General features: G+C 42.1%; 1 protein-coding gene across 2 annotated transcripts in view; it reads left to right on the plus strand.

Annotated features, from left to right (window-relative positions):
* Positions 1–21,896, plus strand: part of igsf3 (immunoglobulin superfamily, member 3) — a 125,531-nt gene that overhangs the window by 77,881 nt on the left and 25,754 nt on the right. For both annotated transcript variants that reach the window (XM_054786138.1, XM_054786137.1), the window contains exons 4-6: positions 4,635–5,021; positions 12,690–13,097; positions 17,940–18,359. In XM_054786138.1, the coding sequence (XP_054642113.1) occupies positions 4,635–5,021; positions 12,690–13,097; positions 17,940–18,359 (1,215 nt within the window). The remainder of the gene's footprint in view (positions 1–4,634; positions 5,022–12,689; positions 13,098–17,939; positions 18,360–21,896) is intronic.

Genomic DNA, 21,896 nt, shown 5'->3' on the forward strand with positions numbered 1-21,896 from the left:
ATTTGATGTGTGTCATTTTTAGATTTCTTCTTGTTTGCTTACTCCAAGACAGAGACGGAACTTGTGTAACATTTTGGGGTGAACTTGGGTTTTTTTTTTGGGCCCGGTGCATATTTGACAGAAGGGAAATGTGATTGGCGAGGGCACAGCACCTCCATTAAGCTCCCGTCATAAAAGATGGAGTAGTTCTCAAGACAGCCCCATCACTAACTAATCACCCACAGCCAGCATCAAAGAGGCAAACCTTGGACCGACTCTTAATGGAGCTTTCACTCTGTTTTTAAGTTTTTTACCCCCTCCATCTTTTTCATAAATCAGTTTTCTCATATTTCCTCTCTGGTCTGATTCTCTCTTATCACTCATATTTTTTGCACTTTTTTATGTTTTGAATGTTTGTTTTTAGCACAAACCAGGTTTCCATATTTTATTTACTTCATCCTCTTTAAAGAGAAACCTTCTCCCTTCCATGATACCTACTTGCTATGGCTTTACTTGCTATTCACGCTCCATCAGGTACGATGAAGTACTAGCTCATCGTTCGCGCATTGGTAGGGGTGTCACAAGACGTAACGATACGTGAGATTGGGTCTACGAGACGAGACAAGATTTAAGGATTACTTTTAAGAAAAGTACAATGAAAACTAAAATATATGACAATATATTGCAATCTACTAACTTAATTTCTACTACATTGCACTCTTTTGCACTCTGTGTGTATGCTAGCGGCCCCGCCTCCACCCACAGGACAAAGAGTATGAGTGACAAAAGGGCTCACTCCGTTCATGCCGTTGTTCTATGGAACAAATGTGCAAAGTTGCTAAAGCAATGCACAGAGTGAACTTTCTTCCTGCCTGTTTTGAGGTGAGAGACGAGGAAAACAGACACGCAGGCACATGTTCATTTATTTTTTTTACACCCCCTATTGTTAAATGCAGTATTTACATGGACACGGCAAAACACTCATATATTTCCTCATATTTGAAAACCTAGATCAAGGGATGGGATTTTGAAATGTATTCGATTTTATTAATGACATGAATCAAAACTTGATTATCCTATCAGGAAGGCAGCGCGCAGGGAGCCAGTGATGAATGGTGAGCTGTCACCAGTCCTTAGTTTCTCTATCAGTATACCTCATCCCCTCTTCGGCTGCTTAAACGCAAAAGATTGTTGTCTGATGAGAGGAGGGGGTCTGACATCCTAATGTATGCAGATTATACAGTTATTTATTTATATATCAGGGCAGCCATTGGGTTTTAGTGCAGATGGCATTGAGCTCCCCAAGGGAAGTCACACATGCGTCTTAGTTATGTCTTAAATGACTTATTTACTCTTATTATGTCTACTATATTGGGTATACGAGTGTAAAGGTTATAGGGGTGTTATTTCATGTCTCGAGGGCTCTAATCATCTTAAAAACTGTATAAGGTATAGGGTCATAAACAGGTTTTCCATCCTTTAATTACGAAAATATTCAATTTCTAAATTATGAATCGTCCTTTGCAGAAATCCCCTCCCGAAAAATATGTTTTTGTCTTTGATTTTGTCAGAACAATTTTGTGAGATATTTAGGGGCTATCCACACGGAAACGTTTTAGTTCGTTGGTCGTTTCAGCCTCTCATCCACGGCGTGAACGGCGTTCTGAGTGACCCGAAACAATGTTTTTTCAAACGCCTTCCAGACTGGGAAAATCTACAACGCCGGCTTGTCGTTGCTGTGTATACAGGCGATATAGGAAAACTGTGACATCACCAACTCACCGCCGTCACGTGACCACAAGTGATAGATATATGTCAATATTTTGACGGACATGACTCACCCCAATCGACATTCTCCTCATATTTTGTTGTCTCCATAATGACTCGCAGAAGTAATTCCACTTCTCGTAAGTCTTGAAAAGTGGAAGACGTCGGACCCGTGCGCATGCGTTCGTTCTTCTTCTGTGGTTTGGTGTGTCACGTGGTTCCGCCCGCGTGTTTGTTCACAGCACCACACGTAGGCGTGCTTGCATATTAAATCGTTTTCACTCCGTGATTCGTTCCTGTCTGGATGCAACAATTTACTAATCCGGCAGAGTATGGATGCAACTTTTTCTTGACCCACCAAAAAAAAAACAACATCTCAGGAAGGTTCCCGTGTGGACAGGGCCTTGGACTTTAGTTCATTTATCCCTTTTTATGCTTGTAAACGCTTAATGTAGGCAAAAAATGCATAGCATTTGCTTTCATATATTTTTTCATATTTTTGGACTAATGAATGGGCCAAATTCAACCACAAAACAGCATGATTTATGCAATATTTTTTTGAGAAACCGTGAGACTGAAGCCGCGGAATTGGAGGTGCGAAGTGGCGATGGACGACGGTACAGTAATTATATTTTATGTGCTCTTATTATTGCTACATTTGTTGGGTTTTGTAGGTGTAGTTATTGTAGTTGTAAACACAATCTCATGTTATCCACTCAGACTTTTGTGCATAATGTGCTCTATAGTATAATGTGTGGTTACATGTGGATATTAACCCCCTTCCCGCTCATCCGCCTGCTCCTCCACATTACAATTTAGTACCAACGGGAGACTTCCAACATTTCCACCGGAGAGTGTTTGTCAGGAAGTGTGTTAGTCTGCGTAATTACAGCTGGAGGCTACCACCAACACAGAGAGAGGCAGAGCAGCCGTTTCTGACACGTAGCCTACCGCGCTCATCATCTGGAAATTAATACTGCAAATAAACCCAGCACACACACACACACACACACACACACACACACACACAAATGCAGTAGAACATGTGCAGAAAGTGAGTGTAATTTGGCTAAGTGGAAGAGCTAGCACCAGTTTGCTCCCTGCAAGTGGAGGAAGGAGGAGAGAGCGCTTGACTCCCTGTCACAATGCTAGAGAGAATTCTAATTAGGTTTATTTTTTATAGCAGAGGTGAAAGCGAGGAGTGGGGGGGTGGCTAGAGCGAGCAGAGCACTCTGAAAAATCAGCGTTTTTTTTTTTTTATCCCAGCCGTGCGCTGCGCTGTGACCTCAACCTTTCCTCTTTCTATTCTCTTGGCATTTCTTCTGTAGCTGCAACTGACACAATTTTAGTGTCACACTGTGCCCCCGAGAATCCTCTTAATATTCTGTCCTATAATTTAGCATTCAGGCAACGCACCTAAAACCGTCTTTTCAGTTTGCAACACTGTTTTGTCACCTTTTTGTGGGTGGAAGGCTTCAAACAATTGGAATATATGGACAAAGCTCTCAGCACAGTGTGTTTTCATTAGGATGCGTTCACTGTACTGGTGTATTGATCCTGTATCAGGAAAAGAGTGTCAGATTATTCTTCTAAATATGAATACAGGTATTGTGCTTCTTTATTGACTTTATGCGGTAAAGGTACGCCATAATCACGGTTCGATACATCACGGTCGGTCATGCTTTGGTTCATTCTTGGTGTACGATATGAGAGCAGAATACAAAAGTGCTTAGTTTTTGTGCAAACAGCTTTAATGATGTTTAAAATGAAACATGAAAAACTGCAAACTGCTAGCAGGTAAATCTTTCGTAGCCCTGTTTTCGATCCCTACTGAACAATGCCAGCAAACTGCTTCTTTCTTATCCACCTGTCTTTGTCCGTTTACGTATTTCAGCAGCAAGGCGAAGAGTACTTAAACAGGACTTGAATAAGAGGGTTTTCAAGCTCTGGCTTCTCTTAGGCATGACCCCTAGTCGATGGCTGGGCTGCACAGTACTTGTTTACAGAATAATACAAAATCAATTTGTAAAATGTATTTGTGAAATGAATTTGAAGATGTTGCAGTATGCATTTTTTAGTCTGTATTTTTAAAAAAACACACAAAATAAACAACAAGTAACCATTGATGATAAACAAGTAACCATTGATGATAAATGTATTTGTTTTGTGCAATTACTACTATATTTATATTTAGTTCATGTATTTATTCAGTGTATTTATGTATTAAATTAGGACACACAGTTGTTCCATTGTTATTACTAAAAACAAAAAAACAAAAAAAAAAGTTTGGACACACCTGATTTAAAGTTTCACAGAACATTGCGATCATGTTTGTTCTTTTTGGTGAGCGGCTGGACCACAGCATGTTTCAAGGCAGTTGGGAAGTAACCAAACATCAGGAGGAATTCACCATTTGGACAATAATGGGCCCGATAGTTGTTTGTTTTGTTTTTTTGTGTTTTTATTTTGACAAATGTCAATAATGTCCAGATCTATTGATCTATTGATCACACACCCACTTACTTGGATTGCACCGTCATTAGATTATTATTCCTTTTGCACATCTCAATCTTACTTTTTCATGATTTCTTTATTTTATAGTGTTTGTGTAACATGTACACTGAGATCTCATTTAGCCTGAGTCAAATTCCTTGTTTGTGTAAGCATACTTGGCCAATAAAGCTGATTCTGTTATATTGGGAAAATATTCCGTTTATTAATATTGAATCCTACTTTGCTGAAATTCACTTATCGCAGTCGGGGTTGGAACCATTTAACTGCGATAGATGAGGGATGACTGTATTTTTAGTTCTTACTATCAATGAGTATTTTAATAAAGGATGTGGAGTGTATCGCTAATGATGTCTTTGACTCGATTTCCTGCACAGATCGTGACTTCAGCATCCAGGTGAGCACGGAGCGACGGCCCTTCACGGCCGGTGAGCCGCTGGAACTCCGCTGCGCCATCGAGGCGCAGAACGTCCCCGAGCGCTTCTTCTCGGTGTCGTGGGTCTTCAGCAGCTCACCGGTGGCCGTGGTGGGCCCCGGTGCCGTGCCCGTCCTGGGCCCCGACTACGTGGCCCGTGAGGCCGCCGGCCACATGACCGTGCGCAAGGAGAGCGCCAACGTGCACCTGCTCAAACTGCAGCACCTGCGCACCGAAGACGCCGGCAAATACATCTGTCGTGTGACGGAGCGGGAGAAGACGCCCACGGGGGACTTCATCGACCGCAGCAAGAGGTCCCGCAATGTTCAGATCACAGTGCAGCCGCTCAGTGAGTAATAAGCCACTTGCTCAGTTGTCCTGTCCTTACTTGTCAATTACACTAAGAATGATAAACTATTCATAAGAGCAGTTTTATCCTCGTTTATCTGTGCTATTGAATGACCGCCCCACTCACCTTGCACACTCTATTGTTGGCTATGAGTAAGTACAGATCACATAATGCTCTTACTCCTAATATATTTTCCCTTTGAGAGGATTGCTAAGGAACTGTAATGTAGAATTATTGCCAGGGAGGGAGCGGGTGGAGCGCGAGTGGCTACAGTATGAAAGCTGCAAAATGTACACTTACAGAGGTTGAACTAACAGCCATGAAATAAGACTACAAAGAAATAAAAGAAGCATCCCCTCTGCAGAGTCCTCCAAGAGGTGCCCCAGGCCGGATGATGGGGTTCTTCCCAGACGGTCCTTTTGGGATGCATGGCGGGTTCAGTCGGGCTTACAGCTGATCACTGCAAATCTACCTTCAAAACCTGTGTTTTTTTTGTTTTTTTTTTGTGGCGGCAGTGTGATTTGCTTTATTCGCGCCTCACTTTTGACTATCAAGTCTCTCTGGACCGGAACAGAGTGTGTCGCCAGCTGCCACTGGTGTTTAAAAAAAAAAAAACATGGTCACCACAATGTAGCCTTTCCTTTCAAGCGGCTAACGCCAGCCAGCCTATCCTGACCTTTTTTTGCGTGTATTGCTAAATGAGCCCGAAACAATGGCCCCAAGCCAGCGAGGGTCTCCAGGGAAACTCTCTCTCTTTATGGAGGGATTTGTTCTTGCAACAAAAGGCGTATGTTTACGGGGTTTACACAGGTTAATTATAGCCGTGGTTATTGGAGGGGAACCTGAAAATGAAGCAAGGCAAACAACGGAGCGGTAGCAGGTTTTTCATGCCCTGAAAAAGCAGACTTAAAGGCCATGTTTCCACCAAGTGGTAGTTAGGTTTGCGAGATCAGGTAAAGCCTAATCAGGCTTGCGTTTCCACCGTGGTGTGTGGAGACAGGATGGCAACAGATACTTAACGGTCCTGTATTATATTGTTTTTTAAATAAGTGTGAGAGGTCCCACAATAGTAAATTGGAAGTGAGCCTTGTAGCCTTGATGTTGGAGTCGCAGGCCGTTTTGTGTGTCTGTAGCTTTAACCCTCATGAGCTGCGTTTTGTCCACGCTTGTCTCCAACAGTGTGTGGCTCCAATAAGAACTATTGTTTATTTAATCCACTTTTTACATGTGCTAGCACATTGTAACTCTTACGTTGTCCAAAGTAATAGATGTCATATATCACATAGAACATCCTAACATGAAGGAATGGGACAGGGGGACACTAGCATTGCTATGCTACAGTTCTAACATTATACTCGCATCATGCTAGGTTAGCGTAGTCGCTAAAGAAAAACAAAATGATCAAACTTAACGCTCCCATGTCTGGACAGATAATTGGCAGAGCTCTGGGCTTTATTTTAAGGTGTGTAGCGAAGCCTGTTGTGTGAAAATACACAGGGCAGACTCATGCAATTAGGGGTGGGTCAGAGGCAGTGTCATGTCCACGAGGAAGGAGGTTCAAAAGTGACGCAAAAAAGTGAGAGAAATTTTTCTCACGTTCGGTGCTCTCAAGACACATTACTCGGGGCTGTCCGATAATATCGGCCCACCGATATTATCGGCCCGTTATTGCCATAAAAATGTAATATCTGTATCATTTTTTTCCCCCTACAATGAAAACCGACATAGCCCCCGAAGTTGCTGAATTTGCTGCGATCCCTCATGTAATTAATACTGAACACTAGGAGATGGCTGACATCTGTAACTTCAATCTGAGCAACTTTTGTGGGTGTGTTTCTATGCAGAGTCTAGGCGTTTATAGACTTTGAAGCCCCGTGTGCGTGCTGCAGCGAGTCCGATCGCCATGGAATCCACACGCAGCACATACTTAAGCCGATGCTTTGCTTAACCGTGTTTGGCGTGGCAGGACGTAGTGGGTTGTCAAAACACCGCTAATGATGAGGGGAGTAGCGGGAATGTAAAAAAAAATAAAAAAATAAAAAAACGCCGAAACAGCATCAGGCAGACACGGTACTATGGTACTGCGGGAGACCCTCCGGCAGAAAATGCACTGCTGCTGGATTCACCAAACTTGTGGAGTTCCTCGAGCCACGCTTTGCCATGCCCAATTGCAAGTATTTCTCAGATGTTTGCATACGCGAGTTGTCCAGTATTGTTTACAGCCACGTCAAGAAGCTGAGTGCTGACGCTGTATCCATTAGCTCCAAGACAGGAGATATGTGATGTTACGCATATCTGTATTGGTATCAGTTGATATCGGAATCGGAAATTGAGAGTTGAGAGACAATATCGGCATATTGGATATCGGCAAAAAAGCCAATATCTGACATCCCTACACATTACTGTTCAAACATTATTAAAAAGTATATTTTGCATAATGGAGGACCTTTTAAACAGGGTAACCCTAAAAACACTACTATGAATCTTCCTTCCATCATTTATATTGCACATTTTAAAACAACCTCAGTGAACCAAAGTGCAGAAATAAAATCAAATACAAATGCAAATACAGTTTCAACAAACAAAATTGATGACAGCAAAATTAATAAACTAACAAAAGCTCCAAAGAGAAGTAAAATATTTATAAATAGGGAACAAAATCAACCAAGATCGATAAGGACTGGGAGCATCTAACCAAACAGAGAGGAAAGCTGTTCCACAATCTGGGAGCTGCCACTGAAAAGGTTCAATATCTTCTGGTTCTCTTCTGGCTTTGGGCACAGCCAACGGGAGCTGCAGACCTCAGGGATCTGGGCAGAGTATAGAGAGACTAAAGCAGCTCAGTCCAATAAGGGGGGGCCATGAGGTGCAAACATTTAAAAACACTCAAATTTAAAATTGGACTCTTAAAAGTAACTGGGCGGCAGTGACGGGAGTGAGTACACAAGTCACTTGTTTTTTTGTCAGGAGACAGGCTGCCACATTCTGCACACTTAATAAGCTCTGGTCCAACACTATACTGTACATGATACAATGAATTACAGTAATCTAAGCAGATTACTCTTTCAAAGTCAGCCTTTTATTTTGGCGAGGTTCCTTGCAGAGAAATGGCAATAGGCGTGTCCTTTCTGTGTTATTGTCGTTCAAGTTTAGGAAATTAGCCCCCATCCATGACTGCACATCATGCAGACAGTTCTGCAGAGTTTTCATGATCGCCTGGCTATCACTTTCAGGCACAGGCAGATAGACCTGCACGTCATCTTCAAAGCAGTGAAAGGAAACTTGGTGCTCTTTTAAAACCGAGCCCAAGGGAAGCATGTATGAGGAGAAAAGGACAGGTGACAAAATTGATCTCCGGGGTGCCTCACAAGACACAGACACGGAAGGAGCACCGGCCCAGCCTTACACAAAAACTCCTGTTTGTCAAATAGGATTGAAACTATTTGAGTGTTGTGCCCTTAATGCCAACACGTCTCCAGGCGAGTTAAAAGAATACTGTATACAAGTATAGTGTAGTGTGTCAAACGCTGCTGTTACGTATAAAAACACAGACTACAGATTCAACCTAGCCAACATTTAAAAGGGCAGTTTCTGTACTGTGCCATGATTTTACCCAATTTTATTATCTATTATTATAGGTTATGTTTTTGCTGGCATTTATCAGTTTGTTTGTTTGTTTGTGTGTTTGTGTTCAAAATAACTTAAAGTTCTGAATGGATCTGGATGACATTTTCAGGATTTGTCGGAAATGGGATTTGGAAGAACTGATCAAATTTTGGGGGTGATCCGGATCACCATCTGGATCCACACATTTTTTAAAGTATCCTTTAACATTGCAAGATAAGACTATTTTTGGCATTTGGCCATATGACTCCACATAAAATGGACAGAGCACTTGGAAAAAAAACAGGACAAGTTTCCAACAGGTTGTACAAAATACCAAAGACCGATCCAAAAAATGTAAGATTATTATTTTGGTGTGACTCACAATATGGCACCTATGGCGCTTGGCGGAGGTCTGCGCTCTCTGAGTGTTAGTCTAGTTGAAGTTAAGACGGGTCAGACATTGATCATAAGCAAGAACGGCTGTTTTGATTTTAAAGCTGGGAAGTCGAGAGTGCAGCCCGGGTGCCATTTGCGGCCCGTGGCTGTATTTTATTATTAAAAATGTAATTTAACAAGAAAATTAAAAAGAAAAAACTGCAAAAATAAAAAAAAAATCCACAGTAATTTTACAAGAATAAAGTCAGAATATTAAGAGAAAAAAGTTGTGATCTGAAGTGAAAAAGATGGAATTTTAGGAGAATAACGTAATATTATGAGGGAAAATAATGTCATTTTAGTATAATATATTAAAAAATCCAAAACATGTACTTTGACCAAACACCGACAAAACGTTACACCTCATTAAAAGTAAACAGTATTCCACGCACAATTTTGCTAAAAGTGGATCAAGGACGTGTGCATGTGCAAATGAGCTGACGTCTACCTTCGTTTTTTTGTCAATATTCAGACAATAACGAAAGTGTCACTCATTGAAAATAAGAGAACTATGGAGTAGTGTCCATGATACATGTTACATTTCGGTTTTCTACTGATCTATTTTTCTAACCAATACACGTTGGGGAACTATTGTTTTACATCATGTTTCCGCACAAGTTTATTTTATTTAACCAGCGCTTGACATTCCAATCACAATGTTAAATGCTCTTGACAAATTGCTTTAGTTCGCATTAGTAATGGTCTCCAAATAATGCTGATCATAATATTGTTTATCGCCGATAATTTGTAGGACAATTATCGTCCAGCAAACTTTGTTATTGTGACAGGCCTTGGCACTTGCATCCTTTTTCAGGAAGTGGCCCTCGGTGGAAAACGTTTGGACACACCTGGTTTAAAGTTTCACAGAACATTGGGATCATGGTTGTTCTTTTTGGTGAGCGGCTGGACCACAGCATGTTTCAGGGCAGTTGGGAAGTAACCAAACATCAGGGAGGAATTCACCATTTGGACAATACTGGGCCCGATAGTTAAAAATGTTTCTGCAGAGACAAGATGGGATAACGTCTAGTGGGCACACAAGAAGGTTTTATCTCTTTAACTTTATTTATTAAATCAGAGAGAGACTGGGTCAAAACACTCACGAACACCATAGAATACTGTATAATAATACTGTATAATAATAATAATATCCACTGGTTTTACAACACAAGGAGACAATCTATGAGTGGAGGTGTTTTCTATGATTCGGCAGAGTGTAGAGGAGGGCACCACACTGTTGGAGTTACATGGGTTTCTAAAAAGCATCTGCGGTTTGTGGCAATTTGACAGAAGATTTGATAAAACAGCTTTGACTGTCTCCTGATGTTTAGTGAGACTGTTTATTAGTATTTGTAAAGAAACCTGAAGGTGGTCGGTCTTCCATTGTCGCTCAGCGCATTTACACCCACGTCTGAGCTTGCAAGTTGTATCATTTAGCCATGGTTCCGTCATAGGCTTAGTGCGTTGTTGTCTACACTCCCACTGCGTCCAAAACCTTGATGCGGGCGTTATTAAAACAAGAGAGCTGTTCGTCTGGAGTAGGGTTACACAAGTCTTTATACAAGACCTCAAGATGAGCTTAAGCTTCAGAGAACAAAGACGCAGTCTGAGGGCGTGTCCAGACGCCAACCTGGCTATGAGAAAATGTTACAGAAAACAAGACAGCAAAATGATTGGATAAATGTGTTTCAAAAATTTTAGTCAAGGTAACGGTGCAGCCCAAAGAAAACTCAAGGTCCAGTGCGTCCTTTTTTGTGTGTTGAGCCCGACACCGAGTCGGAAAGTGGCTATCAAGTTTAAAAAGACTTTGGCCAAGGATCAAGATTATCAACAGACATGGATATTAAAATCTCTAACAACTAAAAATTAATCATAACTCAATGTTAGCTTGCCACTAAGTCTGTGGAGTCTTGTATAAATCTTTATTAAACTTTAGTGGGCAGTATCTCAGAGCGCACAAAACCAGACTATCAAAGCCACTGCTTGGTGGAAACAAGCCTAAAAGGAGGTTTAGAGGAAAAGTTACATGAAATTAATTTATTTTATGATTGCATTATATATTATTGAACAAACACAATGCTCTTGGTCAATCCAAAACCTCAAATTTGAATATTCAAGGAGGTAAACATGAGGCTTTGCCTTTCAAGGAAAATAGCTACGTGTGCACAATTGTTAAGATGCACAATAGTGCAACTGAATGAAAAAACAACTTTTTTTCAAATTCACTTGCTTATTTTCATCTTTTAAGGTGATAATAACAAACAAAACCTCTACAAATAAACTTTAGGTTTAGATCAGGTGAGGAAAAGGGGTCATGCCATTTTTATTTCATCTTTCGGTCTTCTTAAAAAATGCAGGCTTTTCCCTGTACCACTACTCTACGTCCACCGCTGTGCAGTTGAATTTTTGTAGAGTGATCTCAGGTGTTTCAAATGAAAGGGGTGACAGGCGTTCCTGGTTTGACTGTGATAGGAACGAAGAGGCTAACGTGATCTATATTCATATACCGCTCATGTATATGAGGAAGGAAGTAGCCGAGTTTGCCCTAAGGTGAGAAAAAAAGCAACCCTTCCACCACATCCCTTTTAGTTTTTGGGAGCTTTGTAATGTTTCCGATGCGATGAGTTTGAGATAAAGCAGCACAAACAAGCAACAGAGCCTGTAAGGACTTTTTGCAGCCTGTGATCCAAGCTTGTTCACCTCGGTCAACAAGCTACAGCGAGTTCCGAATGACTTAACAACCCTTCCCCCTTCTAACACGAACCCAAAACCACAAGGGTCTCTTCTCTGGCTGTCACTGGGATACGCCTCAGGCCAGAAAAGAGCTGCGATATCAACCTCGAACACAAGCAAACACTTGTGTGCTACACTTCGCAGCAGGATGGTGTTGTACTCCGGGGAATGGGCTCTGTAATTTGTTCCACTGCTCTCATGTTCTCCTGCATGTTTTAACACCAAATGTGTGATTCTTGTTGTCTTGTGGAACTTCAGTTCATTACATGCTGACATTTGAGGCTGTTTTCACACTTTGGTTCGGTACTCTGGTCTGGACCAAAAATGGAAAAAAAAAAAAAAAAAGATACTTGGTGTGAAGTTTGGTACCGTTCGCTTGATTAGTATCTTTTTCACGAGAGACGAAAAGCTGGCCAGTGAAAACATACCGGTGCATGTGCATGAAGTAACGACTTGATTGGACAGCCTTCATGACGTATTACATGATGTAACTCAAATATTCCAAACCAAAATACTGTCTGCTGGTTTGAATATGTTGGTTATTTTTATATTCTGCTGTATTTACCAGCTAAGATTTCATAAAAACATCTAAAATCTACTTTTAAAAGCACCCTTGTCACACAGAGCTGAGAGATGGCACTTCCAACACATTTTCTCTTTCATATTTGTCATTTCTGCATGCTTTTTGCTGTCATTGTACACTGGTTCCTGTCTTTGGTCCACGTAGCGTTTACATTTGAACTCAATTGAACCAAATTCACTTGCAAGCAGCCTGGTTTGGACGATCATGTTACCCAACGAACCATACCAGCATAGCAAACACACCAAAGTTCCTTTTATGTGAATCCAACATGACAAGTGTCAACTTCATTGTTTATTTTGTTTTCCTCACAGAGAGCAACATCACCGTGTTGTTGTCAAGCAACTCCTCCGAGGTCCTGGAGGGCAACATGATGCAACTGACCTGCGTGGTCCACTCCACCACAGGCCCTCTGTCTGTGGTCTGGCGGTGGATGGCCAAGCAGGGAAACGGTCCGGCCCAGGAGGTAGCCTCTTTGGATCGTGACGGCACCGTGCGACACAGCGATGCCTACAAGGAGCGCTCCAGCTACGGCGAGATACGCGTGGAGAGGCTGCAGGCCGACACGTTCTCGCTCTCCGTGTACAACGCCTTGCCCGATGATGAGGGGCTGTACAGCTGCACTGTAACGGAGTGGTTTCAAACGGGAACTGAACCGGAGATGACTTGGGGGAAGATTGGAGAGAAGTCCGCCACGGAGACGATCACCGTCAAAAGTGTTGGTAAGTTTTTAAAAGTCTGAACTGCTTTGCTCCATTTAGTTCAGTTCAGTTTAGTATGTTTTTGGGTCGTTTACACTTTAATAAATTAGAAATGATACGAAGAAAACGCATCCATTCTGTTGGTGTGTATTATTATGCAACCTAAAGGGGGGTAGAATGAAAACAAATGCAGTGTTGTTGTTTGGTCAACAGAGAATTGTCAAGTATATATTACTTTTAGGCACGTTACCATTCAGTATTTCACACCGAAAGATAGACAATATTGACCCAAATTCTAGACGACCCTGAACATAACGGGATCCCTCTTGATCAAGACCTTTTTTCCAGAACCCGAATGTAGGACGACCCCGAGTATAAGTTGACACATCATTATTAGGCTTTCACCTTGCAAAAATATACCGTCTTTGCGTAAACAGCTGTCCGTAAAATTGGTCTCAGTTAACTGATGAGTGATGATGACAATTGTTCAGTTAACTCAAGATGCCAAATGAGTAGGAATAAAACACTCTCACCACCATCCCCGCTACGTACTATTTACTATTTACTGTACACGTGCAAAGCAACAGGTGGCGGCGTCGGTACATGGTAACCACTATTTGTCAAAGCCAAAACCTAAGTAGAGCTGCAGTGTTGTTGGATGCACTACGTGTCCCATTACTTCTGTTCATATAGAATAGAAGAGTACTCCATGGTTTATTCATGTTCTGCCTTGGGGGAAAGAACTATTAGGACACCCTGTCACAACACCTGCCTGTCGTCAAGTGTGCTGTGCAGCAGTGACAATCACTATGGACACACACGCACACACACGCACACGCACAGATTAGTTAGAATCATTAGAATGGAAATTCAGCACCACAGTCTCAGTCGGTCAGTACAGAGTTAAGCTGAAAAACCAGCGGAGCACAACCAAGGGATTAACTGTGTGTCACTGCCAAGAGGAGATGTCCGTTTTTTAAGTGCCTATTTGTTAGTTTCAGGCAAAAACATTAGTTTTAGGTACAAGAAGTGCATTATGTAAATCCGAGGTTTTCTCCTTGACATCTTGTCCGTGTTCGTAGATGAAAGTGTGTGCTCTCCTGTGACGGCCATTTGTTTTATGTGTGTTGTATTTTATCTCCTATTTGTTTGTGTTTCTCCCTCCCAAAAAGTATTATTGGATCCATCCCCCCTGTGCATACAGGTTGCTTCTGCTTGTTTTACACCTAAAAAATAAGAAACAACGTATTTCCTGTTTTCTGTGGTGGCCTACTGAGCACAGACTAGTTTCTACTTTGACTCGCCACCCCCTTGAATCGATTGACAGCCTAATGCTTTAGATATTATATATGGTCACTGTACCTTAATTGAATTCATAGCCTCCTAATGGACTCCTGCTGCCTGCTAACAAAACCTCTGAAGGGCATAAGAGAAAGACGTCCTCTGGGAGCCTTTTTGGGGGGCGTGTTATTGTTGTTACCATAGTGAAACTGTGTGGTACAGAAGCTCGCTTTCCAGCTGATTGGTTTTAATAAGTAATGACTAGACTCGTCTTACCTGTGTAATTGAGTTTTTGTCTTACATATTGCATATATATGTCTTATTTATTTGCATCTCATGTTAGCGTCCAGTTAGCCACTTAGCGAAGGTCAACCTAATGTACTGTATATTGTCATATAAATGGTCATTATGGTGAGGGTTTTATCCAATCAGGAACAGTCCAGGTTTAGCTTGTAGATGTAGTCAGCTGTCTGTGGAGCAGAGGTGTGGACTCAAGTCACGTGACTTGGACTCGTCATAATTTATGATGGGCTCGACAGTGTCATCAAAGACTTGCATCTCGACTTGAATTTTGACATCAATGAGTTGGGATTTGACTCAGACTTTAGTCTGATGACTTGAATATACTTGAGATTTTCAGTGAATGTTTGGGGTAAAATGAGTCAAAGTGTGCAACTAACGTGATCATTAGGTCATTTCCAGCAAGAAAACCTATTTTCCCTTTGAATCTGCCTCATTGAATGCATCCATTATCATCCAGTCAGGTCTAAGAACAAACAATGAATTTGTGGATTGCATTTCTGTGCACTTAAATAAATACTGACTGCTGTGTCAGCACAGTTTTTCTGTGACTAAGTCTTGTCACACTGACCTTATTTTATTCAATGAATAAAACAATTCAAAATGCATTCATTGTATCTGTCAAATGTAAAATGGCATTTTATTTAGGAGACACTAAACGGTGCTTATGACTTGTAAGGAGTCGAAAATTTCAAACCTATAACTTTGGACTTGACTCGACCGGTCTTGTCTTGAATTCAGTTTTGACTTGGACTTGCACATCATTACTTGAGTCTTGACTTGAGACTTGCATAACACTGACTTGTATATTTGCATCACAAAAATGCCTCCTCAAAACAATCAGACCTCACAAAGTGCTCTGCATTATATTTGTCTCCCGCCGTGTCCCTGCGCACTGTGACCTGTCCATTCTTGTACATGTGACGAAGCCGCTCGCTTCTATCAGGTGGTTACGTACCTGTTCTGTTCCTAGACTGATGTAAGTTGAGTTTTGTTGTCAGTCGGATCTTATAGCTAAATTGTCCCCTAAGTCCCACTGCACACTGAAGGGCATATAAAACATACTGGAATTTTCAACAGATAGAGAAAACCCATTTTCCTTATTTCTTGTTTGTCGATAACCACTTAAGTCGAAGTCAATCACCTGATCAGAGAGATGTCCACTTCATAGTAATTAGCATTAGGTACCAGGCAGCAGTAGCTCGTGGCTAACGTTAGCTTCATCAGCACCCCCTCTGGAGTCTTATTCTGAGAAGTAAACAAATCGACAGGTCATTTTTTATCATGTCAGTGCAGGGTTTTTGTTTTTTTTTTTCATCAGTGAGAAAATAACGACACCCCAGGCTAGAATGAAAGCCATTGATTACACAACCTGAAGGACACCGGGGAGGAGGACGGCTGTCACAGAAAGAAGGGATGCGGGACAGCGGGGAAGAAATGACACGAAGGGAGAAAATAAATAATGTAGTGAGTCACATTTCCTCATTTTGCATTCATCGAAATCGCTTTTCAGAGACTTGGCTCTGGATCGTTTATGGATCTCGATCCATCCGAATGTAGGACAATGAACGTTTTTAGCCTAATGAGCATAGTTTCGACTCGGCGGTTAGATGGGCGGAGATCGAACACTGGTGCTTAAAGGAATTCTCTCCCTTGTGTGTTTTTTTTTTTTGCATCGCTGTTAATCTTGAGGCACGCTCTCGCCGTCAATGAAACACACACAGAAATGATGGCAAGCGTGCTGTAACTGGTGTCTTATATACTTGCTGCACTGCACTTGTCACCATAATTATGTAGATGGAGTAGTGCTGAGAACATGTAATCAGTTCTAGGAGGCTGTATATATTGATTTGTAGCATTTTTAGGACTAAATGAACCTTTTTTTTAATCATTTCAGTATGAGTAAAATAACTGGTAGATTACAATATAAGGACATCATATGTCTCAGCTGCCCGACAGTTGTTTGATTGACCATCATTTTCAAATTGGCATCATAGCTTCTCTTCTGTTGTTTGATAACTTGTGAACAACCTTTGAGACACCAGCGCTTGTCCGTGCCGTGGCTGCTTCTCGCCAGGTCACGTGTGTGTTCGCGTGCGAGCGATGGGAAGAACAGCGTTAGCAACAATCACCGTCTCTGCTTCGTGTTACGTTTACAGTCGTCCCTCACCATTTTGCTGTTGGAATTTAACGGCCACGCAGTACCACGTTTAAAAAAAAAAAAAAAGCATAATTAATAAGTCATGCTGTTTTGTGGTTGAATACGGCCTGTTTTTAGTCAAAAAAATGTGTATATTGAATCTAAGTTGACATGATTTTTGCCTAAATTAAGCGTATTCAAGCATAAAAATGGCTAAATGCAGTAAAATACAAACGTAAGGCATTCGGAATGCTGTGAATGATATGTAGTATTTTACACTGGTCACTTGGTGTCACAAACGTTACTGTCATGTTTGGTGAGACACACACAAGCCCACTTGATCACCAGAACACCAGGCTTTTATTGCATGTTTGAATGACCTCACAACAGGTACAATAATCTCTACTAAAACTCTCTGAACACAAGGTACTATTGCTGCAGTAACCCAGTTATGTATTGCACAACCCGGTTGTGACAAATGTTTTCTTTTGCTGGGTTCTGTGTGAAATGAACCAATGCTTAAGTTTAGGATCTACTGTTATGGTTCAGATGCGCCATGTGGAGGAGGAACTTTACTCCCTCTGTTGTGATATTTATCACCAATTCATGTATGGAAATGTTATGGTTGACAGTAAATGACATTTGTGGAACCCCCTATGGTTTGTGGTCATGCGTTGGAAGACATCCTAGAATTAGCCAATTAGTTGCAAAGACGTTTTGCTGGATGGGGGCCATATCCTTCAACCAATGTGCTCATCAGTCCCTTAAAGGTGTGTATTGTATTCTGTTATTCTGTGGCGATTCGGCTAAAGACGCTGAAGTTACAGTGGGTGTCTTGTCGAGAGCATTGAGATATGCGGGAAATTTCAAGGCAGTATCACAGAGGTTTAATAATAGTGCCACCATGTGGGGTGTTTTCTCAGAAAGGTTTTAGCACAGGCAGCACAGCAGGGGTGCAGTGCATGTTTCGGCACATTTTCACGCTTTAGTGTGCGGCGGTTCAGGAATAGAAGAGTTGCAGCACAGGGACAAATTGTAGTCAGTTGTCAGTTGTAGTCAGGCTGTCAAAGTTTGAAGCCATGTTAATCATCAATAATTTTGATGTTGAATTATCAAAATCTCCTCTGTTCTTCCACCACTAGAGTCCTCCTTCATGGTTTCAGCCTCGTCACGGACTCCATCTGTGACTTTCGGAGACTCCTTCGACCTTCTGTGCTTGGTCAAACCACGTCACAACCCTCGTGTCCCAACCTCGGTCACCTGGCGCTTCATACCGGCTGGCACGAAGGCAGCCGACGAGGGAGAGTTCAAGGAGCTGGTGACTTTCACCCGAGAAGGTACACTGAAGTGGGGGGAGCAGTTGCTCGGCCTGGGCACCCGCACCACGGTGGACCGCTCTCATTCCAACACCAACTTCTGGCTGTCGGTGACACGGGCGGGGCGTCGCGAGGCCGGCAAGTACCAATGCACCGCCGTCCTGTGGAGGAAGAACTACGACAACAGCTGGAGCAGAGTAGCCAACCGCACTTCCAACCTGCTCGGAATCAGCGTCCTGCAGCCAGGTAAAGCTGATTCTTGTCATCTTGTCATCCCGACAACACACCCACAGGGGTGCTTTTCCACAGAGGGCTGCATACTGAAAAATCATAAAAAAAATAAATCCAACATAGATATGCTCAGACGTTATATATCGTATCAAACAAGCTGCATCTCAGCTTTGCTGTACGCAACAAGGCCTATTATTATTATCTATTTATCTAGTAGAAATGTGTAAGTGAATAACGTATGTTTTTATTATTTGTTAGTTTAAATGTCCTGCGGGCCAATAAAAAAAAAAACAGCTATCTTGCAGAAAAAGCCCCCGTGCTTCAGTTTGGACACCCCTCGCTTAGATGGTTTCTGCTTGCTCTAATTGCTCTCTGGTTTAGCTACTAATTGGAGTGTGTGTGTGCAGACGTGGGCATTTATGTGCGCGTCAGGGTGGGGTCTCCTAATGGAGCGGGGTGAATGGATCGCTAAAGATCCCACAGGAAGAGAGACAAAGTGGAAGAAGGCAGGAAGACGGGAAGCCAGGAACAGAAACCGTTGCGTTAGAGTGGGAAAGTGTGATAAAGAGAGCAAGGAATCTCTTCTTACTGTGTTTTTTTTTTTCTCTGCGGGGGCATTAAACTGTCCACATCACCTGCACTGGACCTCTGTGCTACACACACAGATGCAGAAAACGGCCCAATTAGTGGCTGAAGTCAAAGACACACAAATACACACCGGTCCAATTTAGCTCGGTCTTGTATGGCTCAACAGCACAATACATAATTCATGATGTAGGTGAGGAGAGCATCCCTGTGGTGCCTAAAGAACCAATTTGGGAGAGAACGAACAAGTCATGGGATTGACTTTAGATCTCAAGACGTGCATTCAAGGGGAGTATCGGCACATGTATTCATAATCAGATTATTCCGTACGATACAGCAGCATACCGAGTTACCACGTGGAACACACTGAGTGAGAGACAGGAAGTGCCTTGCAATATACTGTAATTTCCCAACTATAAGCCGCTAATTTTTTCACACGCATTTTTTAACCCTGCGGCTTAAACAATGATGAGGCTAATTTATCGTGCAGAGTCAGGAAGCAGCGATTTGGAGTGGTGAAGTGGACGCCGATACCACGTTTTGAAGTCTTTATGCAGTGATTGTGTTTTGAGCTGACAAATGTTAAGTAAGTTTGATCAGGAGTAGAATTACTACAGCTTCTGCTTGGACCGCAGCAGTTGTACAACTCCAATGACAAAAATGTCTCAGGTCTCACTGGGGCCAACGAGTGATGCTGGGAATTTCTGAGCACCCCTTAACACTGAGTGGCGGTAAATTGCAGTGTTTAAAGTGTGTCTTTTTGCATAAATATCCAATGTTACAATGTAGAAAGGTACGACCTGCAGTAGTGTTCAAAATAAGAGCAGTCCAATGTGATGAACCACATGAATCCAGGGTTTTAGGATCATTTTTTTTATTGCTATATGGCAAGCAAGTTACCAGTAGGTGCAGTAGATTCTCAGAAAACCAACAAGACCCAGCATTCATGATATACACACTCTTAAAGCTGCACATTCCATCAGTGAGGTCATCAATTTTGTGAAAAATCGGTGTGAATCAGGTGGCCCCTAAGAATGAAGCCTTTGCGGGGGATTCTTGCAAATAGATTGGCTTCACACAGACGTCTAACTGTCACAGTACTTCAGGTAACTCCAGACTGTCTTTGATCGTCGGCTGAGCCTTTGCCATTCTGGTTATTCTTCGATCCATTTTGATGGTTGTCTTCCGTTTTCTGCCACGTGACTCTGGTTTTGCTCTCCATTTTAAGGCATTAGAGGTCATTTTAGCTGAACAGCCTATACTTTCTTGCACCTCTTTATAGGTTGTCCTCCCTCTAATCAACTTTTTCATCAAAGTACGGTGTTCTTCTCAACAATGTCTTGAACGACCCATTTTCCTCGGCTTTCAAAGAGAAATGCATGTTCAACAGGTGCCGGCTTCATTCTTAGGGGCCACCTGATTCACACCGATTTTTCACAAAATTGATGACCTCACTGATTGAATGCACAGCCTTAAGAGTGTATATCATGAATGCTGGGTCTTGTTGGTTTCTGAGAATCTACATTGGACTGCTATTATTTTAAACACTACTGTGCATACAGGAGTATATATATGTACAAAATAGTTTTTCTCTTTTAAATTTTGTGGCCGCACTCAATAGTCCGTAATTTACGGTAGTCATGTGTCTACTCTGTAAACAAATAAAGTGCAGCACAGCCTTTGGCTTTTTCTTTAAAGCAATTAGGGTTATGGCATGTTCTTAATAACAAAATAACGCATTTTCAAGTAATGATGTGTCAGTTTTCTTCACATAGCTTTCTGTCAAAAATGTACGAAGTTGTTCCCACCTAGCCTCATATTTGACGCCATGGATATTTTTTGTTTGCTTGTCCTTCAGCTCGCCTGCAGACAACTTTTGTGTTAACAAAGACGTCACATTTGGGTGATCAATAACTCTTTTACAGCGAGGCAGAGGAATGTATTCGCATGAGCAGCACGGAGCGTCTCTCGTTGCGGCTATTGATTCCCTGAGACACACACGTACAGTATATGCACGCCATTGTAAAGTCATGCAGCAGCACTGTGCTGTGTGTCTGGTGTGACCTTAGCCATCCGCACAGAAGACACAGCATCTACTAGCCCTTCACGACTTATTTGGAAATCGCCACATCATCCTGAAAGCTCATTTGCGTTCCCCAGTGTGCACTTCACACACTCTACAGGGGGATACAACCAAGGTCCTCCTCCTGACTCATATTTTTGGTCATCCACCATGCGATTCTACCCTGATAGCGTAATAAGTGGAAGTCAGTCAGCGACTGTTGCTCAGTCCTTGTCGCACGTTGTCCTTCGTTCATATGGATGATTTGCGCTTTTTCTCTCACTCTCTGGTTTCCTGAATGCTAACCAATCAGGGTTAAGTGAGCAGCTGGCTTCCTGCTCTCACAAAGACTGTGTGAAATGAGGTGTGAGCAAACACAGCCACTGACCAGATACATAATTGAGTGGCTCTAAATCATGTTTCTCCGTGGTACCCACTCAATATGCATGAGCCGTGTGCCCGGTTACATGTGCGCACACGTATGTGTGTGCGCTCTCGCATGAACGGCAGTGCACACGCCTTCCTCGCCATGTGCTTCTGAGAGCTTTTTCTGTGCTTACTATGCATATTCTCACCAAGACTGACTCGCCCCTAATTCCCAGCGACACGAGAGCTGAATTATTTCGGCCTGTTTCCTGACACTCCATTACATTGAGGTCCCATAATGTATCACCGTCATATCATAGAATATACGTATCTCATTGTATACAACTATTATTTATTTGCAATATTAATTATTTTTTTATTTTACTTTAATGATTTGGAATGCATGAGAAAGTGAGAAGTAAAGCGTAATTTTCTTTGACCACATTGTTACTTATTAACAACTACGGACTTGCCAACACGTATTCATTTTTCGTACTCGGCACGCATTTTTGACCCTTAAGCACGCTTGCACTCTCCAG

The sequence above is a fragment of the Dunckerocampus dactyliophorus genome, chromosome 9 (genome assembly GCF_027744805.1).
Source record: "Dunckerocampus dactyliophorus isolate RoL2022-P2 chromosome 9, RoL_Ddac_1.1, whole genome shotgun sequence".
Lineage (NCBI taxonomy): Eukaryota > Metazoa > Chordata > Actinopteri > Syngnathiformes > Syngnathidae > Dunckerocampus > Dunckerocampus dactyliophorus.